Source organism: Oreochromis aureus, linkage group 3 (genome assembly GCF_013358895.1).
Source record: "Oreochromis aureus strain Israel breed Guangdong linkage group 3, ZZ_aureus, whole genome shotgun sequence".
Classification (NCBI taxonomy): Eukaryota; Metazoa; Chordata; class Actinopteri; order Cichliformes; family Cichlidae; genus Oreochromis; species Oreochromis aureus.
Window position 1 is genome coordinate 96430016 of NC_052944.1, and position 27100 is coordinate 96457115.

General features: G+C 41.0%; 2 protein-coding genes across 5 annotated transcripts; one reads left to right on the forward strand and one right to left on the reverse strand.

The window, feature by feature from the left end:
• Nucleotides 1-4920: 4920 nt before the first annotated feature.
• Nucleotides 4921-8366, forward strand: LOC120438544. Of its 2 annotated transcripts, XM_039608928.1 has the most exons (7): nt 4921-5413; nt 5936-6612; nt 6871-6916; nt 7148-7239; nt 7318-7428; nt 7665-7941; nt 8117-8366. In XM_039608928.1, exons 1-7 carry the CDS (start codon nt 5390-5392, stop codon nt 8342-8344), a joined length of 1455 nt encoding a protein of 484 aa, XP_039464862.1. In that variant the 5' UTR covers nt 4921-5389; the 3' UTR covers nt 8345-8366. The 2 variants fall into 2 exon arrangements, with proteins under 2 accessions (XP_039464862.1, XP_039464863.1); XM_039608929.1 differs by lacking the exons at nt 4921-5413; nt 7148-7239 and having other exon boundaries at nt 5443-6612.
• Nucleotides 8367-8976: 610 nt separating this feature from the next.
• On the reverse strand, nt 8977-26807 carry LOC120432705. Of its 3 annotated transcripts, none has more exons than XM_039608908.1 (16): nt 26570-26807; nt 14953-15121; nt 14608-14774; nt 14286-14508; nt 13234-13306; nt 12865-13142; nt 12639-12707; nt 12488-12567; nt 12113-12214; nt 11804-12009; nt 11589-11688; nt 11351-11513; nt 10257-10354; nt 9974-10127; nt 9633-9759; nt 8977-9349 (listed from the first exon to the last, which is right to left on the reverse strand). In XM_039608908.1, the coding sequence occupies exons 2-16, from the start codon at nt 14989-14991 to the stop codon at nt 8988-8990; spliced, it is 2241 nt and encodes a 746-aa protein (XP_039464842.1). In that variant the 5' UTR covers nt 14992-15121; nt 26570-26807; the 3' UTR covers nt 8977-8987. The 3 variants fall into 3 exon arrangements, 2 of the variants coding, with proteins under 2 accessions (XP_039464842.1, XP_039464841.1); XM_039608907.1 differs by having other exon boundaries at nt 9609-9759; XR_005611985.1 differs by having other exon boundaries at nt 9213-9349; nt 10032-10127.
• Nucleotides 26808-27100: the final 293 nt, after the last annotated feature.

Below are 27100 nucleotides of genomic sequence, written 5' to 3' on the forward strand. Positions count from 1 at the left end.
AATTTATTGTTTTTATGTTTATTTATTGTTTTTATGTTCAGTTTCAACTGTTACGAAGTTGATGTGCAGTTAATAAGTGCAATAAATATTTATATTGGAAAAGAAAATCGTGAGAGAATCGTGATCTCAATTCTAAGCAAAAAAATCGTGATTCTCATTTTATGCAAAATCGTGCAGCCCTACTTATTTGACTGTTTTGTTTCACTTAATGCGCCTTAGAATCTGGTGCACCTTATGTATGAAAACCGACCTGTTCATCAACAGTGCGCCTTATGGTCCGAAAAATACAGACCACATCTCTTCTACATCATTCAATGTCTATGATGTAGAAGAGAAACAAGCATTCTAATGAGCTTTGCAAAGAAAGGGAATAGGCCATTTTAATTTGCCTGATATAAAATTTTTGTTTGTACTTTGCTTTTACTGACATCAACTGACATCCATCTGTATCTTTGTGTGTGACTCCTGGAGTGTCAGCCACAATGATGTGATGACCCTCCAACTCTGCTGACCCAGAGACTGGCTCAAACCCAGACCCGGTCAGAAACACTTCTGGTCCTAGGATGATGTTTGCGGCTGAGCTCCACCCTCCACAAAACAGACAACTCAGAACAACTCTTCTGTGTGAATCTCTTCCACCAGTGTGAGAGATACCATGTGTGAGTCTCCTATATGTTATATGTAACTGACATTTTTTTTATTGTAACAACCAGCGATTTATACAGGAAAATAATGACAAGGTTGCCCAAACCTTTGCATACCACTGTATATAGGAACATAGTGAAGACCAATTATTTAAGAGCATAAAGACAGGTTTATTTGTTTATTTTGGAGGCAAGCTCCATTTTTTAAGAAAATTTCCCTTGTAGTTATGGATCCTGAGTTGGGGGGGGCCTTCGTCTGGACGTGCTTCCCATCCAGAGCTCCACAGCAGAGAGGGAAGTTCCAGCGCTCTTGGAATCCCTCTGTGATGGACCGCCAGTCTCCAGGTGAAGGCACAGCCATGAAGTCGTCCACTAGGCAGTCCCAGATGGCCGTCGCTACCTGGGGGGTGATCTGGCACACCGTGGACACACCGATTCTGAAACTGAACGCGATGGTCCTGAAGGAGTACCCGGTGGCAAGGAACCTGGACAATGTGTACTGCAGTTACAAAATACATTATTCAAATTCCAAAATACTTTTGTGAAAATCTTACATAAAACATTTTGTAATTATAAGGATAATTATTATTATTATATATAATTATTATAAGGATAATTACATGATATATATAACATATAATACAAAACAGTCAGTTGTGTTTTGTTTTAACTTTAACATATCATAACTAGATTGGTAGCAACTTTTACCACTACAGTGAGCCAATCACTCATAATTCCTAGACATGTCAGTCAGGTAGGAATGAAGTAAGACATTAATAGAAATAAAGAGTTGTATGTTGACATGTAGCCCTTTCCTTGCTTATATCATTGTTAATATTTTTGAAAAATTAACATGTGATAAGACATAGCTTATCAAGATAGAATATGCTAGATAGAACCATATAACTAAAGATGAACCAAACTGTTTTATCTAGCTCTAAGTTTTAAGAAAGGCTGGTGACCCCTATTATAGAGTCTGACAGCTGCAGGGATTATATATAAATATTCAACTATACCAGAATTAAACCAGGTCTAAATAAAAAAAGGAGTGAGTATCACTAGAGCTGGGCGATATATCGAGTTTTTTAAAAATATCGATATATTTTTATACGAGATATAAGATGTGACAATATCCTTTATATCGATATAGTCTATGTTACGTTATAATTATAGTTGCAGAGCCGCAAGTTTGCCTCTCTTTCGACCACTTTTGTCTTTATACAACGTTACTCGACCTCGCCTCTCCTTCACTGAACACAACTCCCCCTCCTCCCCATCGCTTCACCTGCAGGCAGCGACAAGATGGACACGGCAAATCTCCGTTAACGAGTTACTGCGCGTCGCCCCGTGCGTGGGGCTGAACGGCGTCAACGTGTTAACGAGCTAACCACGCTAACGAGCTAACCACGCTAACGCCATGCACGGCCTGAAATCCTTTCATTTTCTCAAAAGTTGACTGCGCGCCTTTTGTATGAATTCTGGTTGTGCTTGATGACCGCGAACCGATTTCATGTGATACACAGCGCTCAGCAATCTGTCAAAAAATGTTTTAGTTCGACTTTGGTAAGCTACGGAGCTGCACCGCTTGATGGATTGTCGGAGCATTACGGCTACCGAGGAGCCTCACGGAGTGATACGTACTGTGCTTCAACGTAATATTACTGTACTGTGTGTGTATAAGGACCATAAATGGCACCTGTTCAGAGACATGGTTACGAAGCGGATTTCAAACTCCAGGCTGTCAGTCACGCAGTAGAAGTTGGGAACAGAGCAGCTGTGAAATCTGTCTGTTATTATGCTCAGCGTCTTTTAGTTTACATTTTGACTGCACAATTGTGAGCTCTTTGTTATGCACAAAACAACATAGTTTCTTTTATTTATAGAGCATCATTATTTAATAAATGCTCATAATTTATTTTTGAGAAGTTTTTTTCATGTACATCTATGCTGTATGTTAATAAAAGTGCCTGTGTGACATCTGGGACACAGCTTTGACTAAGAACTCTCTTTTTGTTCTTACTTTATGGCTTTAAAAAAATATCGAGATATATATCTTATATCGCCATCCAGCTAAAAAATATCGAGATATGAATTTTGGGTCATATCGCCCAGCTCTAAGTATCACTACAAAGATTAACCCACAGTGGGCCTCATACCACAGTTTGATATCAGCAAACACCGAGAGCATCCATTGATATGACACCACAGCCAATCTATCATTGCAAACGCTGATAACAGCATAAATCGAATTAAATCGGGACTTGATGAGACCTTTTGAGTATCACTAGAAGTATTATAAACAGCCGTCTCCATACCACAGTTTGCTATCAGTAAACACCGACAGCATTCACTGATAGCATACCACATCCATGTTAGCAGTGTACAAATGATAGTTTAGCATATATTAGCACAGGTATCAATAAAGGACTACCGTATTAAACACTTTTACTAACCGCAGGCAGATGGACAGGCGATCTGCAGGTGGGATTGAGCGCCTGTAGTTGGTGTCTTGGCTGGCGATGCTTGGACCAATGCGGGACAGCAGGTCCTCAAACTGAGCGAGGGAAAGACGATGGTACCGCTGAAAGTGGCAGTCATCCAGGCGCAGCTCCTGGAGCAAGTGGTGAAACTCACCAAACTGCTCACGCCTCTGGAGGACCTGATGGACCCAGGTACGGCGAGGACGTCCTTTACACCGCTGCTCTGCTCTCCACAGTAAATATAGAAGGGAGATTCTCTCTTCAAGTGCTAGCTCAACAGCTGCCATCTTGCAAAGATATCGTCTGGCACAACTTCCTCCCACATTCCTCCCACATTTCCGGTTCACGCGGGTCAAAATTGCATATTTTGACGCAAGAATGATTCGTGTTGGACACACGTTGAGGTGCGAATGTACACGTGTCAAGTTAGGGGCGTCTGGCTCGTTTTTGGTCACGTCTAGTGATGCGCGAATCATGAACGAATCGTTCAATACTCGAGAATCCCTTAACTGACTCATGAATCATGATTCACAAGCCCAACTGACTCACTGACTCATCCCTGTTGCTGTTAGCAGCAATATATCTAGTTTATAATTAAAATTGTGGAGAAAAACACAACATCCAGTATCTTAACAAAAACATTTCTGCTCTGAACTGGAAGAAAAAACCCTGAGTAGAAGCTCACATCAAGACAATAGCTCCTCGGTTCACAGTAGCATCGCTCTGCTAACATGCTAACAGCACATTTGAGCTACTCACCCCCTCCTTTCCAGTGTTGCCAACTCCTCAGTGAGGAAAATCGCTATTGGCTGTCCTAAAAATCGCTAGAAGTCGCCAAATGACGTCATCGCCTAATTTGCATAATTGGTCATGCTAATGTAATTGTAACTTACGTTGTCAAAGGAGCTTGCAAAGTAAAGCGTCTGGACTTCTTTAAGTTGCTTGAAGACGTTTCACCTCTCATCTGAGAAGCTTCTTCAGTTCTAAGGTCAATGGAACTTAGACGCAATGGAAAAGCATTTTCTTTGCAAGCTCCTTTGACTACGATGACCTGGATGACTGAGAGTAAGAACCTTCACAGACATGTAACTTACGTTGTTGGAGAGAGAAATAACATCGTGGAAGAGACATAAAGTGAGTAAAAAATACCATAAATGCATTTACTACAAACTACAAATTAAATTTCTTTTAGCAATTATGTTTTTTTAATGTCACAATTCCAACCCTGCACCTTTATCAGGGCTTGGACCGGCAAAAGTGACCCGAAATAGGCACTCTGGTGGAGTTACTTTCTTTGTGTGTGTGTGTGTGTTTATAAGTAGTTTTAAACCTTGTGATCCACAAAACAGCATAACAGTTAAAGAAGAACTGACTGCGTTACAGTCAGTGCGGGAGCAGCGGCTTCGCTCATGTGCGATTCATTTGCAGTTTGGACACATAGGTGTGAACATCTACTACCCTGATAGCAGCAGCGCGAGGACTATCCTTCGCCTGTGAGTGCTTTGGCACGGGCGAGGTGAGGTGCCCATGGCAGCACCCGTATGGAATCAGAACGATGCCACCTTGAAACGAAACCGAAAAAAATATTGAAACCGAAAAAATCGCTTACAATTTTTATTTTTCAGTTTCAATCCATTTTTTTTCGGTTTCAATCCATTTTTCGGTTTCACTCCATTTTTTTTTCAGTTTCAATCCATTTTTTTTCAGCTTCAATCCATTTTTCGGATTCAATCTAGTTTTCGGTTTCAATCCAGTTTTCGATTTCAATCCATTTTTCTGTTTCAATCTGCTGGCACTGTTTTGGCGTCCGGAGGCGCGCTTGAGGGGGCGGGGATTCCGACCCGCATGAATTTGCATACATTATAGAGTCCGTTGCTCGTGCTGACCAAGCTGCCATTTTTCTCTTTTTGCCTCTTTCAATGGCTGCATCAAGTTCAGGTGGACCCTCTAAACCGCAGAAGTAATCATTTTCCGTCGCCTTTCTTTGCTATTTCACTCGACTGGACATAGGTTTCGTTTTCATTAGCTAAATCTGGTGAAATTGTGGTAAAATGCCAACATTAGCCTATTCGCTGTAGCAAGCTAGCTGGCAGCTAAAATCTGCTAAATTCAGTGATGCCCCTGTCTCTTTTGTGAATAAACAAACACTTTAACTTTGAAATGGATTCTGCAGTACAGGGATTTGAGGTTCAAACTGCAAAAGTATCTACAAGGAGGCCAGAGCCTTACTCCTGATGGCCATTGGTGATGATAACATATTAAGCAATGGCAGATTCCAGGCACATAACGGTAAGACAAGTGTAGGTTTGGAAGTAACGTCTTTATGGCAGTGTTGCAGGTCACCTTTTTTTTTTTATACATCTTTGCTTGCCATACTCTTTAAAACAAAATAGTTGCCTGTCTGTCAGTGTAAAAAGGGTGCTGTGCCAAGCCATTTGTAACTAAATTAATTTCAAATATGAATATTCTGCTCCAATCTGGACAAAAAGTTTTCACATATTTTGCATTTTTTAGTATTTTTAAATCACAAATGTATTTTAAAATACATTTGTATTTGTATACATTTGTCACCAACATGTAGCCACACATCTGAAAGCATATTGATTTGCTCTCCTGATATTTAGACTGTAGTACTGATATTTTAACATTTCATAAGAAATACATTCATAAGAAATGTATTTCTTATGAAATGGATGTACTTGTTTATGGAAACGATTTAATTTGTTTATCTTCCTGTTGTGTTCATGTATGTATGCATAGATTATTATGTCATTAGTGCACAATTAGCAAATGTATCAATTTCTGTTCCAGGTACCATTAATAAGGAGGCAGTTCTATGAAAGATTGCTAACAAAGCTTCATGGAGCTCTACAACGCAGACCTGTAGATATGGACTATTTGCATTATGTCATCACTCATGAATTGAGACTTATACGGTCATTTGGTAATATTTTAGCAGTACCACAAGATATTCTTAATGCCTTATCCAATCTTTTGAGACTGATAAATTTTCAAGACGGAGAGAGACACCCACATTCTTCTCTTGTTGATGTTGTATACACAGCGAGAGGACAACGTAAACTTAGTATATCAGAAGAATCTTTGCAAAGCCTCATCAACATGAAATTTTCCATTCCCAGTATAGCTCGGCTTCTGGGTGTCAGCAAAAGGACATTATTTCGTCGGATGCAAGAGTATGGACTTTCAGTGCATGCATCATATAGCAGTGTCACAGATGATGAGCTGGACAGCCTTGTTAGGTCAGTTAAAATGAGACTGCCACACATCGGCTATCGAATGATGATGGGGGAACTGCAGGCCATGGGATACCGTGTCAGATGGGAGCAAGTGTCTGCATCGATGCATAGGGTAGATGCTGCAGGAATCCTAGAAAGGATGGCATCTGTCGGCTGTGTTGCAAGAAGAGTGTACTCTGTAAAAGGTCCCCTCTCATTGGTTCATGTAGATACAAACCACAAACTCATCAGGTTTGTGTACAGTACGTGTTTGTATGTTCAGTACTCTGGATACCCTGTAACTATTTTCATTTCTGATTTGAGCATAAGGCATTTTACGTTAACAGTTAGAGGATCCAGGTAAATTTCTATTTCTACAAAGTAAAAAAAAGTTCCTGTTTAGTAAGCAAAGAAACAAACAAGTTGATAAATTCAGACTTGTGGACAAATGTTATACTTGGACGTGTGTGTGTGTTTCATATTTCTTTTTTTTTTTTTTTTTTTTTTTAGATATGGCATAGTTATATTTGCTGGGATTGATGGCTATTCGCGAAAGGTAAACAATCTTCCCTTGCAATCACAATTTTTTTCTCAAAATTAACTACCCTATAGAGAGAAAGTGGCGTATTCTTCTTCCACTCCTTGGACAAAAAATTTACGTTCATTAGTGTTGAGTTGTCTTTATTTTACTTTAAGAAAGTATATAACTGTCAGGTGTTTATTAGTGTGTTAGATATTGTGTTTGTTTCTTCAAAACAAAATCATTTATTCATAAATTATGTTCCAGATAATGTACCTTGGTGCTGGAAATAATAACAAGGCATCAACTGCATTAGGCTTCTTTATGAGCTCTGTTGAACAGTTTGGCTTTCCTTTAAGGTAATGTAAAACCTTGATACATTCTATATTATTGGTCAACTTTCTGAAAACTTGTTTGTATTCTATTTCATCATGCAGAGTTAGAGGAGACCAGGGTGTCGAAAATGTTGCCATTGCTCATTGCATGTTTACTGTTCGTGGTTGCGGCAGAGCAAGCTACATTTCAGGAAAAAGTGTTCACAATCAAAGGTAAGTTATATACAGGGCTTAGCATATATATATATATATATATATATATATATATATATATATATATATATGTATATATATCTTGTAAACCCAAATCAATCATCACATTCACCAGCGTCTTATTCAATATTTACTTATTTTTAAATACATGGGTCTTTTATCATTAGTAAATCACAAACAGGTACAAGCCTGGATTTGTAAACTAATGTGTTCTTTTGATATTTTTTATGTTGTAGAGTTGAGCGCTTGTGGCGTGATGTCTGGATGGCTGTAACCAGTGTTTATTATGAGCTACTTCACAACCTTCAGGAAGACTGCCTGCTTGACCCCTCCAACAGCCTCCACCTGTTCTGTGCTCAGTACATCTTTGTGGAACGTCTGCAGAAGGACCTTGACACTTTCAAGAATGGGTGGGATAATCATGCCCTGCGAACAGAACAAAGTCTTACGCCTAATCAACTTTGGACTATAGGACTTCTTCAAAATTCTGTGGCTGCACCAGAAAACACTGAGGTACAACTATAAAATGTGCTATTACAGATGTTTTATAACGCTTAGGTTTTTGTACCTTGAAATTCATCACATGCATATATTTAAATGTGCACCTGTCTTGGTTTTAAAGACATACCTTTGTAATTGCTGCATACTATAGTTATACTGTTCATAACAAAAGCAAGTGTATTTTCAGGACATTCAAGAACATTTCTCTTTGGACCTTGACTGTTCGAGACCAGAAAGTGGTGGTGGAGTAGTTCTTCCACCAATACAGTGTCCTTTGGGGCCTGAGGCGATGGCAGGACTGAGGGCAGCCATTCATCCTCTTAGTCCCTCCTTTGACAACGGAAGAGACCTTTATGAGAGAGTGCTGAACTACATCAGAGTTCATTCAGTAACACAACAGAACCCACTCAGTTAGCCTTTCTCATAGGATTTAACCACATTATTTGTATTGTAATGACAGAATAGCAAATCAATCAATCTTAAGATGTATTTTCAGATTATTTGATGAATGTATCTTTTTTAATTGCATCAAATACTGTTTTTACCTTTTATAACTTAATGTTTAAAGTAGCCACATTCAGTTAAGCATCTCATGTCTGATGTTTTTGTAACTGGGTTGATTAAATTTGTTTAACATGTCATGTCAATAAATACTCTAAACAATTAAATGATATCCTTTTAATGACTGAAAACAATTCATCAAGTGTAAGAATATTTATTTTCAGCAAACTACATGCTTCATATACAGAAAATATATTTAAACAAAATTCACTTAAACTTCTTCAGACTTCAAGAATTTAATTTGCGAACAAGTTGAATCTTAGACTCAAGTTTTTATGAATGCAGTCTTCTGAATGGGCTCCTCCGTTTTGAGAACATAGTTTTTAACATTATAAGAACAAAAAGTGAAACAACGTGGAAAAATAATCTTTAACTAAATATTTTTTCCTTTTTTACTTTGTGTTACAAGAACTGAAATAGGTTTAAAAAGTTAGACAAATAGCAGAAATACAGTGCAATACTGCATAACTTGTGATGGTATGCTATTCAAGTGTTAACTACACACGGCTGAAATCTCTCCCCATTGTGACAGCTGTTGTCATAACTTCTGTGAACTCTGTGTATGAGTTCATGTGTGCCACAGGAAAGAAGATTGTGTTTGTGCAGGCACTTACAAGTGGGTAACATATGTAGTGTTCAGGCATCGTATCTTTGCATTGATGCTCAAATCTTACATGTATTTTAAAATTTGCCCTTTCTGAAGGAAGGCATGGTTTGTGTCTTTGTCCAGTTAACCACTGCATAATCGCTGGGACAGACATTCTCGGTGGTTGGTGTTTGGAACTCCAGTGTTCTTCCTGGTCCTGGTCCTGTAGGTCTTGGATCCCATACTCACAGCTCTTTTTGTCTTTATCCTGATCTGAAGAAGCAGATTCGACTTTAAATCTTTAACTATCATACCACAAAATTTATTAATATGCAAAACCAATTTTGTCATTTAGATGTGGTAGATAGTATAAAACATCGAAACATATAAACAAATCTTTACAGAGATTTCAGTTCCTTTAGACTGTTATCGTTTGTGATGACAATTTTGCAGAGTACAGTAGGTTTGAAAGAAATGTTACAACACTGTATTTGTAACAGCTGTTGTGTTAATGTTGTTTTGATGATATTACCAGTAACTGGCCGACGGCACAAACCTGAGCTTTCAAGATTCTCGAGGAAGTCTTGGAAGAAGTTGATGATGGCATTTTCTTTGGCATGCCTTGGACTCCCCCTCTCACTCAGCTCAGGCTCAAGGATGCTCATTAGGTAATCAGCATCCGGCTAAAGAGATTGGGGGGGTCACGTGTTGTGATTTCAAATAAACAATAAGAAATTGTTTATTTATTAAGAAATTGTTTAATAGTCATTAATCTGAGCAACCTAAATAAAGGCTGAAACAAAAAAGTCCTCACAGGGCTATTACTACATCACATGTATTTTTAGAATCTGTTGTAAAAACTAAACCACTGAAATAAATAAATAAAGACATATTTACCGCTGTATCATCATTCTCATCTCTGGGAACAAACAGGTTTGAACAGAGACTTTCGTGCCTTCCAATCACCTCCAGAAGGTTGTAGATCTTCATGCCAGTTCTGATTTGCTGTAGCATTGGAGTCAGATGCACCGTAGCATGCACAACAAATGATCTATTTAGAAAAGCAAACACAGTCATTAGTGAAACTGATGGGGTATGGTGGTCTAAACCAGGGTTTTAACTTACAAAATATTACTTTCAAATGTTTCTGGTTGGTATATTGTCTATTAAATTATACTACCTTATTATACTGTCCCGTTTGTCCAGCTTCACAAGTCCTGTGTAACCACAGCTCACAATGTCTTCAGTGAGGTCTGTCAGGTTGTCTGCCACTTCCACCTGAAAACATACAAAAACAAAACAGTAAATGATTTCAAGTTTTTGAAATTATGTAACTATACACACAGTGTTGGGAAGGTTACTTTTAAAATGTATTCCACTACAGATTACAGGCCCCAAACTGTATTTTTTAACGTATTCTGTTACGTTACTGAATGGGAGTAACATATTCTGAATAGTTTGGATTACTTAATATATTATCATGCTGTTTACAACTACATAAATGTGATTTATTACTATTACTGAAGGTCCGCGGCTCTGAACCATAGTAAAGGGACCTCTGGCTAATATGTCAGGTTCGTGTCGGGCTTGTAGCCAAAAACTAGCTTTACTTTGTTGTCTGGGTCAAATTTGCTAGTGAGAGACAGAGAGAGGCGTTGAAAGGCTGCTCCAATGGAACTTATTGTTTCGGAGGAAAACACGAACACAGTGTACAGTTGAGTCTTAATAGCTTACTTACAACTGGGCTCGTCAGGCACTCTTTTTGGCTGCAGTGGTTATTATTATATTTACATGCTTCCAGCTCCCGTTTTTGCTCGATGACAGCTCGGACTTTTCCACTCGCCCTTTTCTCCCTCCTCACTCTCACAGACACATAACGTGTATGGCAGTCCATTCTTGCTGCAGCACGGACTACACTGCCCATGAGGCTACATTCTTTAGGGCTATGCCTGTAACACTCTGCCTATTAGCTTAGCACAAAAACAACAACAAAAAGGCACTCTCTCACCCAGGAAACACACAGTCGCAGAAAGAGCGCGCGTCACCCTGTAACCATGGCAACCGTAACGCTGCCGCTGTGTAATTTATATATTTCAACAAAGTAACTGTATTCTAAATAACACTTTTTTAAACGGTAACTGTAACGGAATACAGTTACTCATATTTTGTATTTTAAATACGTAACGCCGGTACATGTCTTACGTTACTCCCCAACACTGTATACACACACAAACAATCAGCATTTTTTCACTAGTCTGTACAAACACGGCTCACCTTTTCAATTAGAGACCTATATTCAGTGTCATCCACATCATCTTTGGTCAGCTTAAGCGCATCGAAGTTTCCTGTTGCAAGAAACTGATAACACCAGCTTCTCAGGAAGCATGGTGGTGGACCTCCCTGTGCAAGGCTCACTGAAAACACTTCTCCTGCAGTTCTGCAAGATACAAAGAAATATTTAACATGCTTCATATGCTACATAACGCTGGGAAATGTATAAAAACAGACAAACCTGTAGAAACTATTTTCTAAATCACTGATAGAGTAGACAGGACTCTTTCCCTTCTTGCCACTGCCTTCAAACAGTCGAGTCTCAATACCATGCATCATTTCTACATAGAGATACAGAAAGACAAAATAATTTAAAGGGTTAACCTTATACTGTATCTTAATTTGATTTGGCCATATTCAATATCTGAACTGTAAGTACAATGTACATAGCTATACCAGTCAAAAATTCTTTGCTTAATGCACCAGTATCAATTCCTGCTTCTCCGATAAAAGTCACGTGGAGTTTGTTGACAGGGGAACCCTTCTTCTGTCGTTGCCACTGAATGAAGCCTCTTTGAACAAGATCATTCCGAGTGATGCAAATCCTAAAGTCTTTGCTGGTATCCACCTGACTTGAAAGCCATTGTAGCACATCTGCTTCACTGAGAAAAAAAAATTGAAAATGATTATCGTTTCTTAAAATGAAAGCAAATGTATTATAAACAAAACCAGATAATCTGAAAGGGCAAAGAATATAACTCATGCCTGACTAAATCAGTCAAAGGATCTGTTCTGTTGCTTGGCACACTGCACTCAGAGTCAGTACTGACATAAACGTCTGTCATGTGAGTGGAAGTGTCCTCAGGTCTAAAAATTATGAACAATAGCAAAAATATATGTGATGTAACTTATGATGTCCTTTAACCGATTTTACTGGCATTTAAATTGGGTGCTGAGCTTAACAAGTACGGTGATTATATTGTGTGTTTCAAATATACTGTACGCATTAAAATGTGGACCAAGTAAGTATTTACTGTAGCTACATACTGAGCTCAAAACTGTAATGCCATAAAATTTTTTAAAAAGGATTCAGATGTAAACATAGGAAAATGTGTTTAATATGTATAAATTTGAAGGAACCTTTCACCACACAGGCTTGCATGCTGGGCAATCTCATTCACTGGAAAGCAGCAAAGACAGATTGGGCATTCTTTCATGTCCTAGAGAAAAAAATATTGTTAAAACATAAAAGAAACAATGATTTGTAAATATGTGGATTGAACATTATCACCTGCTTCATGTCAAGAGGCTCTCTACAAAAGCTTGGTGAATTCATGACAGACAGAAGCTGGACATCAGTCTATGAAGTACAATTGTAGTTACTACAATGTATTGTACATTAACAAAAACAGAATAGTCACACACAGAAAAAAGCCTTCTATAATTCCGTGCACAAATATCCCAAATATTTATAGACTGTTAATAAGGCAATATTCCACAATATAACATAAATTCACCTCATCTTCCTCTTCTGTTGACTGAGACTTCACACAATTGTTGACATGGAGTGCTAGGATATGCAGAGGCATACTTTCCTTGCACACCTGGCAAGAAGCCTTTGGCATCGTTTGAAATTCAGCTGCATCTGATGGAAGAGGAGTAAGATCAAGGTCCTGCTGCAGCGGAACAACATACAAGAGGGTCTTTCCTGCACTGGAAACGTTGCGGATCAGTCTTCCTGTGTAGCCATTTACATCAGGAGGAATTGCTACAAGTTTCCTCCTACCTTGACCACCTAAATACACAGATTGATAGAAAAAACATTGTACAATTTTCAACTTTCACTAGCATCTAAAAACATCATTTCAAAGAGGAAAATTATGCACCTGAGGACTTCTGCAACAACCATGCTTGCACTCCATCCATTTTGGGATATTCTTCCGTGATCATTTTATTAATCTAAAACAGTACATAAGGGGACACAATTGGTAGAACTACATAATTAAGATATATTTTTATCAGTGCTAATATATGACCAAAAAAAAGAATAACTACTATCATTTGCATGTCTATCATAATGATTTGATATAGAACATGTTTTTTTTTAAATGTAAATGCATTTCTCTTATATAAGTTTAACTACATTAAATCTGTGAGACATTACCATTGAATAGAATATTCTTTATTGTCATTGTCATAAGTACAATGAAATTGAGAGATGTCTCTGATCGATGCAACATTCATGAAATAAATACTTAAAAACTATGTTGTAATACTAAAAACTATGTTGTAAATACTGTAGAAAATAAAATAAAATACAATCTTCTCATACAGTAAATGCACCCAAGCAATCCAGGCCTAATGCCACATACAGTCATTCGACATACGTCCTAGTTGATATATCACTCAACAATCAAACACTCAGTCAATTATGTTAGCGTATCCAACAAAACATGTTTAAAACATTCCAACAGCGGGGCATAAATAACAGCAGGGGCAGTGAACGTCATCTGCTTTTAGTAGCATTGAGACAAGATATTGCAATTGGGTAGAAACTGTGTTTGAGTCTGTTAGTCCTTGTGTATATTGTTCTATACCGTTTACCTGAAGGCAACAGTTCGAACATGGAGTGTCCAGGGTGTGAAATGTCTTTTATAATGTTATGGGCTCTTTTGAGGCAGCGAGAACTGTGTAGGTCTTCCAGTTTGAGGAGAGGGCAGCCGATTATCCTTTGGGCAGCGTTGATTACTCCCTGTAGTGCTTTCTTCTGAGCCACTGTGCAGCTAGCGTACCAGATGCTTATGCAGTACGTTAGTATGCTTTCGATGGAGGCTCTGTAAAAGGACACCAGCAGTCTCTGTGTGATGTTGTTCTTTCTGAGTACTCTCAGAAAGTACAGTCTCTGTTGTGTCTTTTTCAGTAGCTCAGAAGTGTTCACACTTGTATGGCTCATATCATCAGTCAAGATGAGGGATCTCTTTCCCAGCCCTGCTTGGCTCAGCTGCAGCTCCTCAGTAGCAGAAGGAGTGTTGGTACAGCCTTTATTCACTAAATATATATATACACTGAAAGGCTTGCTGGATTTAGGCCTCAGCGCACTACTTTGGAGTGGGGAAAAGCGATTTTTCCCCCTTTTTTTGGTAAAAAATCCTGGAAATGACCTACATGTGAGAAGTAGAAATAATTTTCAACATGCAGGGATTTTTTTTTTTACTAATCCAAATGATTAAAAAGTATAATTGTTCAATACAATTTCTAACCTTGCCATCTCCGTCTGCACTGTATCTTTTGGGGTCTGGGCTTGTCCACCTGAGTGCTCGTGAGAGTGCTCAGCATTTGGTATACATGTGGTATTAGGTTGCTGAAGACTTTGAGCCAACCTGTTGATTATATCTTGTGCCGCTGTTATAACACGGGCCTCTAACTCCTAAAAGAGACAGGGGCATCACTGAATTTAGCAAATTTTAGCTGCCAGCTAGCTTGCTACAACGAATAGGCTAATGTTGGCATTTTACCACAATTTCACCAGATTTAGCTAATGAAAATGAAACCTATGTCCAGTCGAGTGAAATAGCAAAGAAAGACGACGGAAAATGATTACTTACCTGCGGTTTAGAGGGTCCACCTGAACTTGATGCAGCCATTGAAAGAGGCAAAAAGAGAAAAATGGCAGCTTGGTCAGCACGATGTATGTGTATGCAAATTCATGCGGGTCGGAATCCCCGCCCCCTCAAGCGCGCCTCCGGACGCCAAAACAGTGCCAGCAGATTGAAACTGAAAAAAAATGGAGTGAAATCGAAAACTGGATTGAAACCGAAAAAAATGGATTGAAACTGAAAAATAAATATTGTAAGCGATTTTTTCGGTTTCAATATTTTTTTCGGCTTCGTTTCAAGGTGGCATCGTTCTGATTCCATACACCCGCTGCTTGTTGAGAGTAGGAGTGATATGGGCTTTCACGTCAAAAAGTCGTCATAAATAAGTCTCCAATAACACCAGAAAAAGTCGCCAGATTTGTCGCTAGTCGCTTTTTAGAAAAAAAAAGTCGCTAAGGGGTCTGAAAACTCGCTAAATATAGCGACAAAGTCGCTAAGTTGGCAACACTGCTCCTTTCCTGTGCTGAATCGTAGGGTAAGCAAATCACTCAGGACTCGCTCACCCCCTCCCTCCTGTGCTGAATCGTAGAGCCAGCGAGTCACTCAGGACTCGCTCACCCCCTCCCTCCTGTGGTGAATCATAGAGCCAGCGAATCACTCAGGACTTGCTCACCCCCTCCCTCCTGTGCTGAAAATATTGTACTTAATGTATGGCAATGAAAAAGTGGCATACACTTTGTAACAGCAGTCTGGCGAGGCGGGAGCGGCTAGCAGGTCCAGCAGGCATGTGGTGTGGAGGTTAGCTGAAATACCCGAAGCCAGTCGGTTAAATCCAATAACAGACCTTTATTTGCCGTCAGCAACATAAGACCATACAAGCCAGGTCTCCACGGCTCTACTCTGTCCGTACATACATGTGCGGGGATCGGTAGTCGCCGTCGCCAGTTGGTCACAACAGTAAGGTTTTTTAGAGAGAAGGAACATGAGCAGCATAGAATGGCTGCCGCTAACAACACACACCCACTAGGAGACTCCCACAACTACTACAATAGTAGGGCAACCCCCCCTAGTGGTGCTATAACCCAAAAGGGTTGTTACAACTTCATCACCTCTCCCCACCCAGGGAAGATCTGATTGTAACCTAGTGCGCCTTGTCCCTGTGTGCAGCCCTTAGTGTACAGGGAGCCGCTAATCACCCACGCAGTGCAGAGATGGTCCGCGGAGGGCATATAAATAAATAATAAAAGTAAATAAATGACAGTATTCTTTTTCTGAAACAAATGGAGACCTTAACTTTTATCAAAATACAGTTTTACTCAGTTTAAAGTAATACCACTGTATAATAGCCTTCAAATTTAATAATGTTAACAGTATCTCAGGAATATTTTTGCCCTTTCAACATGCATTAAAAAAATAGATATGCAGTTTTGAATCAGACCTGTATGTACGTTTTCTGAAAAGTGATGTAAATAAGTAATCTCAAGAACATGAAATAATTGTTTCCATGTAAACTGGAGATGACCTTCTCAATGTCATCAGAGTACTCTGGATGTCTTACACGAATTTGAAACATAAAACCAGAGTTAGTTTACCTGTATGACATGAAGTTATTAAAAAAAAGAATCCATGTAACTTGGTTATGGCTTCTTTCTGATACTGAACCCACTGATATGATGTGATGGAGGAGTACAAATACCTGGACACCCACAGATATACATTTGCTGAACTGGAAGATCAAAACAGAGGCTGTGCACAAGAAGTGGATGGGCAGGCTGTTTTGTTTTGTGAGCAAGCTTGTGGGTGCATCAAAATGTTAATGAAAGATGTTCTCTCAGTTCAGGCGAGTGCAGTGCACTTTGATATTCCTCTCAATCCACCTCACCAGGTACTTCTCTAAAAGTGTGACTCAGGTCTGTTGCCCCAAAGGATACAGGAAATGCACTAATTTCCATGACAGAATCATGTCTGTTTAATGCTCCATGATGATAACTTTCCTATGAGTGTTTGAAGATCACTAACACTGACTTTCTCCAGTCACTGTAAATATATTTTGATACCTCCAGAGGATGCAATATTTCAAGTCTTCACAACTTAACCCTGAGAAACATTATTCTGAAATTCTGGCACAATTTGTTAATGGAGTTTTTTGCAGATTGACCAACCTCTGCCCACATTTCTTTCAGATCATCTCTGCTTCTCTAAAATGTTCTTTTAATATCGAATCATGTTACTGACCTGTTGCCAAGTAACCTAATTACTTTTAAAATGTCCCTCCAGCTGTTTCTTTTTAGAACCACTTATTTTTCCAGCCTTATCTCGCCCCATGTACAAGCCGTCAGACCAGTTTTCCCGTGCTTCACTCGCGTAGGTAAGTTTGAAGAAGAAAAGAACTCCACGGGACTCCGATGTGAAAAGATGTAACAAAAAATTTATTCCACAGTTTGCATCTTACAGGAGTGGTCAGGTTTAACTTCAAAACTTCCTCAACAAAATAACCTACTACGGTAGGAAACCCGTGTGGCTCTGTTCTACCCTGCTGCCGCGTATAGCTTATACCGTCTTAACTCTTTTTCTCTCTCCCCCCTCCCGCACCGCATGCGCTAATTTGCCTACATCGGTGATGCCCAGATTTTACTGTAAACACGAGTCTTTAAGGCACATGTATTCATGATACTACGTAACCAAACCAACACAGCAATAAAATAATTTTAGTTCCACCATAAACATGCATTTACTTCCTAAATTATTAATTACACAAACAAGCTTAACAACAGCGAAATATAAATACTAAACATATGAACTATCTTAACTTGGCTCCCACATACCGGCCTCTAATTGTGACTCTATTACACAATTACCAAATTAAACTTGTGGAGCCAAGGTACACAAACTTCAGTCTCTGCAGTTGATTACGTCAGTCCGATTCCTGCAGAAGGCAAATCTTCGTAATGGGCCTGTCCAGTACACTCGTTTTGGTTTTGATCCTAACCTGCCGCACCATTCCTGCCTTGTCCGAGATGGTATGGATTACTTTCCCTGTAATCCAAGAGTTGCGTGGGGCTGTATCGTCAACAATAAGCACAATGTCTCCAACCCAAAAGTTGCGAGATGGACGGGTCCACCTTTGCCTCTCTTGAAGCTGTGGCAAATATTCCCTTGCCCATCGTTTCCAGAATATTTCCGACATGTATTGCACTTGCTTCCATCTTCTTCTTGCGTAGAGATCTTGCCTGTCGAACAGTCCGGGAGGAAGAGATGGTTTATTCCTGAGCAGCAACAGGTGATTGGGAGTGAGTACTTCCAGATCGTTTGGATCGCTGGACGCTTTGGTTATTGGCCGACTATTAATAATGGCCTCTGCCTCACACAGAAGTGTATGCAGGCTCTCTTCATCCAGTGTCTGCAGCCTCAAGGTAACGTTAAGGATTTTCTTCACTGACTTGATTAATCTCTCCCAGACCCCTCCATGATGGGGTCCTGAGGGAGGGTTGAATGTCCACTGAATGCCTTGTTGTTTTAGGTGGTCTTCAATTTTGGACACATTCCATTCAGCAATGGCTCTTTTAAGTTCACGCTCTGCACCAATGAAGTTAGTTCCATTGTCGGAACGAAGGATCTTTATCTGGCCTCGTCTGGCTATGAAGCGACGGAGAGCATGGATGAAGGAATCTGTGTCCATCGAGGCTGCCATCTCCAAGTGTATTGCACGAGTAGTTAGGCAGGTGAAGATGACTCCATACCTCTTCACCGTACTTCGACCACGTTTGATCTCGTACGGACCAAAGTAGTCCACTCCGCAGTTAGTAAATGGAGGGTCATCTGGCAGAACTCTGTCACGGGGTAGGTCGGCCATCTGCTGCTGTCCTGCAACTCCATGCGCACGCCGGCAGGCAATACACCTAGCGAGTATTTTTCTTACTGCAGAGTTGGCACCGGGTACCCAAAATTTTGTTCTCAACTTGGAGATAACATGATTGCGACCACAATGAGCCAAGTTCTCATATATTTCTCTAAGGATAAGCTTTGTGATGTGAAGATCCTTGTTCAGGATTGCAGGCCGCTTAGACTCCTCGGGTAGAGCCGCTCTGCTGAGTCGCCCTCCGACCCTGAGGATGCCTTGTTCAAGCACTGGACTCAGTTTGAAAAGACTACTAGTCCTCTTTACCCCTTGACCTTTAGAAAGCGCGGTGATCTCTTTGGGAAATGTCTTCCTTTGACAGTAGCGAATGATTGCTTCTTCAGCCTTGGCAAGGTTCTCTACAGTTAGCTTATTGGTGTCCCCTTGAAACAGGCTATCCTTGAAACCTTTCATATCCCTCTCGACTTCAGGTTGAGCTTTAACAGCACTCAACTCCTTCCTTTTGCGACACAGCTGCAGCAAAATGCTCTTGACTTTAAGCATCCATGCCACTGCTCTTTTAAGCTTAAACCAGGATGAGAAGTACTGCAGGAACTCCAGCACTACATCTTCACATTCCTTGATTGTACTAGCACACACCAGGTTACCCTTTACCTCTGGGTCATCTATAGTCAGGCCTTCAGCTGGGTGCACCTCTTCTGGCCACTCTTCCATGGGTTTGGTGAGAAAGTCCGGCCCCTGTAACCATGTGTGGGACTGCATGAAGCTCTCTGCTTGGAGCCCCCTAGACGCAAAGTCGGCAGGATTCAGTGAGGTGCTGATATACCTCCATTGCTCTGGACTGGAGCATTTCAAGATTGCATCCACACGGTTAGCAACAAAGGTACGGAATCTACTTGTTTGATTGCTGATATACTTGAGTACCGTGGTACTGTCTGACCAAAATACAGATGGTTGGAGTGGAAGCTGCAATTCAGATGCCAGAACCCTGTCCATGCGTGCTGCCATTGTTGCTGCAGTAAGTTCCATGCGGGGAACTGTAATGGGCTTAAGTGGGGCCACTCTTGCCTTTCCCAACATGAATGCGCAGTAGACTTCGTTACGGCTGTTCCTCTGTAGCAAGTAGCTTACTGTACCGTAGCCCTCTTCACTGGCATCAGCAAAGTGTTGCAGCTGATTGTATACTGACTCTCCAAAGCCCACAGGTTTAAAGCATCTTGGAACGCTTATGTTCTCTAGCTGGTGGAGCTGGGTCTTCCACTTGAGCCACCTGTGAGCTAGGTCCGCAGGTATGATGACATCCCAGCCAACCTTTCTCCTGCAAAGCTCTTGCAGAATCTTCTTCGCTTGAAGCGTGACCGGTGACAAGATACCCAGTGGGTCGTAGACAGAACTCACAATGGACAAGAGGTTCCTCCGAGTGGGTGCCCTGTCCGGCATTACAATCTTGAACCTGAAGCTGTCAGATTGAATACACCACTGGACTCCCAGCGCTCTCTCAATGGGAAGTGTGTCCTGATCCAGATCGAAATCTTTAACCTCTGATGCCCTTTCTTCTTCTGGAATAGCAGACAGAACTGCTCTGCTATTGCTTATCCATTTTGTGAGCCTGAATCCACCCTCTGACATACAGCTCTAAGAGTGTGGTATAACTGTATGGCTTCCTCTTCTGAGCTCACAGCCTTCAAACAGTCGTCCACATAGAAGTTGTGCAGCACTGTGTCGACCGCTTGGCTGTTGGCTGGATCTCGGTTGTCTTCAGCACATTTGCGCAGAGCAAAGCTGGCGCAGCTTGGTGACGAAGTTGCACCGAAAATGTGAACCACCATCTTGTACTCCATCATTTTCTGAGTAATGTCACCAGATGTCCACCACAGGAACCGAAGAAGGTCAGAATCTTCATCAGGCACCTTTACTTGGTGGAACATTGCTTCCACATCTGCCATGATGGCCACTTCTTCTTGTCTGAATCGGATAATTACCCCAAGAAGGGTACTGGTCAGATTTGGTCCTTGTAACAGCTGATCATTTAAGGTGGTGCCTTTGTACGATGCTCCACAGTCAAAGACCAGTCGAAGCTTGTGTTTCTTGGGATGGTAAACTCCGTGGTGCGGTAGGTACCAAACCTTTCCATCGTCACGACCAAGGTCCTTTTCCGGCACTTTCACTGCGTAACCTTTGGTTATGATGTTACTCATGAAAGCCGAGTATTCTGTGTGGAATGGAGTATTCCTCTCCAACTTCCGCTTTAGGTGTAAGGCACGTTGCTCAGCCACTTTGCGGTTGTTGGGCATCTTAATGCGCTTGTTCCGCAACGGCAGAGCGATGCTGTAATGTCCGTCCACAATAGTAGCTGACTCTGTCGCTATCTCCAGAAACTGCAAATCCTCTCTTGACATTTCTTGCTTCTCGTTTCTTTCACACTCAGGGAAGTCACTTTTAAACTGCTGGTCCCAGAGTTCGTCCAATTTGCTAACTGATATACGGTTTGCTGCAACCTGAATCAGTCCGCATGCTGCCCTTTGAGAACTGCTTCCTTGGAGGGGTTCACTGATGGTCCAACCGAGCCTTGTCTTCACAGCATATGGACCACCATTCTTGCTGGCTATAACTTGCCACGGTTCGACAGCTTTAGGCGCATTAGCCCCGATTAGCAGTCCAATCTTTGCTTCAATCCTAGGTATAGACACCTGCTGAAGGTAGGTCCACCTGTTCACGTAGTCTTGAGAAGGAGCATTGTCGGCAGAAGCAGGAATGTCACTGTGACTGTACATTTCTGGCAACTCAAAGAAGTCATCACTGTCTAAGCTGCTTATTTCCAACCCAGACACAATGTGGCTACTGACGACCTTTTCTTCTCCCATCGTTTTCAGCAAAATGTTTGTCTTCCTGCCAGTCAAGTTAAGCTCATGCATTAACTCTTCAGTACAAAAGCAGGCAGTACTGCCAGGGTCCAGAAAAGCATAAGTGTGTGTCACTTTTTGTCCTCTTTTAGGTTTCACTTGGACTGGAACTATTGCCAAGATGTGCTCTGTTTTCTCTGCATCGTGAGCAGGTGCTTCCATTTCAACAAATCCATTCACGATTGACTCTGTTTGGTCTTCTCTTTCTGATGATTCCGCTTCAGGAGCTGCCCTTTGCTTGTAGCATTGGGCTTAGTCTTCATGTGTAACACTGTGGGGTGCAGTTGTGCACAAACCTGACAACTTGCCTTTTCTTTGCACGAACTACTCATGTGTCCCTGCTTAAGACAGCTGAAGCATAGTCCTTTAGTTCGCATGAAATCAATCTTTTCCTTATGAAGTGACTTCCTCATCCTCTTGCACTGCTCCATGGTGTGCTCTTCACCACGACAGAAGAGACAGGGTTTGGAAAATGCACACACCTGATTTCCGCTGACCTTGTTCCTTTCTTTAGAGGGTACGTCCTGTGTAGTGGTGATAGTTGCAGCTGTGGTGAATCCTTTCCTGATTCCACTTCTCCTTTGCAACCTCTCATCCACTTGCCCTCTAACTTGGACCTTTAAGGTGCTGTCCTTTATATCGCCGAACAATGGATGCAAAACTTCTTTGGCCTGCTTATTGACAAACTCCGCCAGATCTGCAAACTTGACTCTGCGTTTTTCCTTGTCTAGGACCCCACAAGCAAATGTTCTCCACCTTTCTCTCAGCTTGTACGGAAGCTTGGAAACGATAGCACGCATGTTGGCCGTGTTATCCAACTCCTCCATGTACTCCACATCCATCATTGCATTATGACATCCAGTAAGGTAGAGGCCGAAAGCGTGAAGAGCCTCTCCATCGTCTGACTTGATGGTTGGCCAGTTAAGAGCCTTGTGAATGTATGCCACTGATATCTTGTAGGCATTACCAAAGTGCTCTTCCAACAGTCTCTTAGCCGTTTGATATCCTTGTGTAGGTTCCATATGAAGACAACTCCGTATCAATTCTCGTGGTTGCCCACTTGTGTACTGTTCCATGTAGTACAATCGATCCTTGTCGCTCTCTGTTCTATCCTCCACACCATGTTCAAATGCTCGCATGAACAGCCGATACTCCAATGGGTCCCCTTTAAACACAGAAATGTTCTGCGGGGGCAACGTAGCTAACTTCTGCTGCTTAGTTAGCACTTCGACCACATCCTGTAAAGCACTTGGTGTCTGTGGTAGCTGGGAGGTAACAGTGTGTGCTTGCTGTGCATTTTGGAGAATGTTCTTCTTCTGTGCTTGTCTTTCTCGCGTGGGGAAGGACTATTTGACTGCTGTGAAGTAAATAAATTTCCAACTCTATGCGATGCCACGTAGGAGTTCATTCCATCCCAGTGGATACGCGACTGGATGCCTTGGACGCACGACTTTCATATTCCGATAAGATCTTGATCTTTGCCTCATTTGCTGCAAGAGCTGTTTGTATTTCTAACTCCTCCTTTTCAGCTTGGAGCTTAGCCTCCCTTTCCTCCAGCAAGCGTTTCTGTCTTAAAGATGATGCCTTAATCAATAGAGTAGCTCGCTCCACCTCTGCCTTCATGCGTGTGGACGACACCGATGACGATGCACAGGAGCCACGTTCTGAAAATGCCTTATCACTACGTTTTGAGACAGATGCATTAGATGTGCTGTCAGATGGATCCACATCTTCATTGCATTTTTCAGCCTCCACAGCGCGCATGGCCATCTTGTCAATCCAAGCCGAAGCTGTCTCAGCAAAAGCCTTGAAGGAATCAGCCTTAGGTTCAAACCATTTTTCCTGGTCTTTAGTTAAATCCTCCTCTGGCATTTGCTGGAGTACCTCTTTAACATTTGTGTTCAAATCACAAAACTCTCCAAAACGCTCATTAAAATCCTTCATTAACTGTGTTGCTTCTGTTAGGCTGGCATCACATTCATTTTCCATCAGCTGGCGCACTTGTTTCACTGTGCCTGTTAATTTGGCTAACTTGGCCTTCCGTAAATTAACAACACGTTGCAGCTTTTCCTCCATAGCTTTAGGTGTGATTTTCACCGCTCTAGCTTCCATTTCTGCTACAGTGTCTTCTTCTTCTTCGTTCATGGTATTAGTTTCCCGAATAGCAACGACAAAATCCTTATTTTATCATCCAAAAATCATGCAGGTTAGCTACCACACAGCTCACCGCTCTAGCTTCCGCAGTGACTCAGCACTTTTTTCCTCGTGAATTAGCTCCACTTACTCACGTTTCTCGTCGCTGCAGCAGCTTGGGTTTTTTCCTTCTTAGTCGCTTGAATTAATCCACAACGAGCGGGTTTTCCTACAAAATGTACAAGCCGTCAGACCAGTTTTCCCGTGCTTCACTCGCGTAGGTAAGTTTGAAGAAGAAAAGAACTCCACGGGACTCCGATGTGAAAAGATGTAACAAAAAATTTATTCCACAGTTTGCATCTTACAGGAGTGGTCAGGTTTAACTTCAAAACTTCCTCAACAAAATAACCTACTACGGTAGGAAACCCGTGTGGCTCTGTTCTACCCTGCTGCCGCGTATAGCTTATACCGTCTTAACTCTTTTTCTCTCTCCCCCCTCCCGCACCGCATGCGCTAATTTGCCTACATCGGTGATGCCCAGATTTTACTGTAAACACGAGTCTTTAAGGCACATGTATTCATGATACTACGTAACCAAACCAACACAGCAATAAAATAATTTTAGTTCCACCATAAACATGCATTTACTTCCTAAATTATTAATTACACAAACAAGCTTAACAACAGCGAAATATAAATACTAAACATATGAACTATCTTAACTTGGCTCCCACACCCCATACCAACTGTTTTGAAACATATTACTGCCATCAAATTCAAAAGGAGTTATTTTAACGACATAGTCTAGGTTTAAAAATATGGCATATTTTCTATGTTACACTGTGAATAAATAATGGCTTTGAGATTTGCAAATCACTGCTTCTTCTCTCTCTCTCTCGCTCTTTTTTTTTTTTTTTACATTTTACACAGGAGACCAGTATTTTCAGAACTGGGTTTGTACAAAGTCTGTCTGGGGAAAAGTGATCTGCTCTCTAATGTCAACACTTCTTTTCAGCTGTGTACTGTCACAACACCAAACACACACTAAACCACTTTATGTCCACTGCACTGTACTGAGCCACTTCAAGACCTACTATACCGTTTTTTCTTCATTTAATTCTTTACTGTAAACGTTTTATAGTTGTTTATCATTATCAGCTGCTGTAACGTTTACACAAGTTTAGTTTATGATATATATGATTTATGTACGCAATATTTTAAATTAAGTATCAGCTCATTCACCTACATTAGTCATAAACCAAAACAGGACAGAATAAACAATAAGATAAGCCTTCATTAGTCCACCACATTAGAGATTTTTAGGTCATGGCAAAAAGTTCAAGTTTAACAGCAGTAAACATTAGGAAAAACACAATAGGCTCAGGTAAATATAATACAATACTATACAACAAGAATAAAATACTCTGTTATAGTAGGAAACACCGCACAGGTGGGTCCGGTGTTATCCACACAGAAGTTAATGTAGCCCGCAACACAGGCCACAATGCTGTCAACATCCTCCCCCACAATAGAATCAAAAGAATCTTTAAGAGCCTCCCCACTTACTTTCGACCATCTGTGTCGGGCAGGTCACATACCGGGTGAAGGTGGGCCGTGTCGAGTCCACTGATGTGTGATTAAATCTTTACTGATATTAAAAAAGGGCTCTCGGAGATTGCGTTTGCAGTCTGCTGACCAGAGTGGAGAAAGTCACAGGATGCCTCAACACATGCTAACGGCTAGCAGCCCAATGTATCTGCTGCAGAGTACACTACCTGTCGTTCACAAACACTGCCAGTCCCTCTCCTTTCCTCTCACCGCTGTCTCTCGTCCTGTCCGCCCGCATCAGCTGGAAACCGGGCAGCTCCACACTCATGTCTGGAGTTTGTGGTGTTAGCCAGGACTCCGTTAGCATCATAATGCTACACTGCGGTGGCGCAGCGCTAATAGCTGATCCCTCAAGTAAACAAGGAGCCATATGCACCACACAGTTAAGGTCTTGTTTCAGAAAAAGCAATCTGTTGTTTGCTTGTTTGATCATGCTTTAAACATATCAAAATGCATAGTTGGTAACAAGCACTGGTACCGAATAGGCAATCACTTAGCAGCAAGGTGAATCGGTGATGCATTACTGTGGTCTGCACTTCCTCTTCTTTGATTTGGTGAAATGAGTCAAAAGTTATTGGATGAGGGAACCATGGGGAGTCCCCTGCATAATTTCAATAAAACGCCGTTTTAAACGCCGTTACAGCTGCCACAGAACGCCGTAAAAAACGCCATTTTTATGCATCTTTGAACAGCGTTTTCTGCCGGGTGATGTGCAAAGCAGCATTCAAAGACAGACGAAAACGCAGTTTTTTCCGCCACTCGGATGGTACGTTCAGGGCGCCATGTGAGTGTCGGAAAAATATGGCGTTTGTCGCAACAGAACACCATTTTTTCGGCATTTTAAATAATTTTACGGTTTTTTTTAAACGACATTTCTTAACCAAACCGGTTAGAAAAGTGGCAATATTTGGCACTAATGGCTTGCCATAGAGGGCCTCCCACCCACCACCCAGCCAGGAGGGCCGTGCAGAGATGTTTGAAGGGGCGGGTGCTCAAAGTTTAAAAAGGGGCACATAGAACCAGGCTGAATAACGACAACCCACAATCTAATATGGAATCACATCATACTATATCCGTGTCATCAGGTGGGGACAATGCAAAACAAGTGTAGTCTATGTTTTACCTGATGGGTACAATGTTGCCGTTGCTCCTGCTGCTGATAGTGCTGGAGGGCAGTGTTAATCTGAGACTGTAGACATTAAAAAAGTCCATAGGAGAGATAGGAGCAGATTAAACAAGTGTTATTTGTTTATAACAAATAACACTTTATAAAAGCTTTATAAAAACTTTGCTTTATAAAAGCAAAGTTTGGTGACAGCACTTGGAATCAAAGGAAACAGATTAAAAAAAACCTGTGGGAAATAAACTGAAACTGGAATATTAGTAAAATAAAAGAAAGAAGTGATCATGGTAGGGTAAGAATGTAACAAAAAAAATCTATGCGCATAAAACACAAACACACATATAATGTCATTTTATATCTTCTCCAGAAATCTGTAAATACAACTTGCAAAGTTTGCATCATAAAGCTGATCCAGAATCATTTCCTTATTATTTATTCCTAATGCTATAATAATAAAATCATGAGAATAAAACATAGTAATAAATATAAAATAATGTATTTATGATGATTCCATTTGTTTAACTATCCATT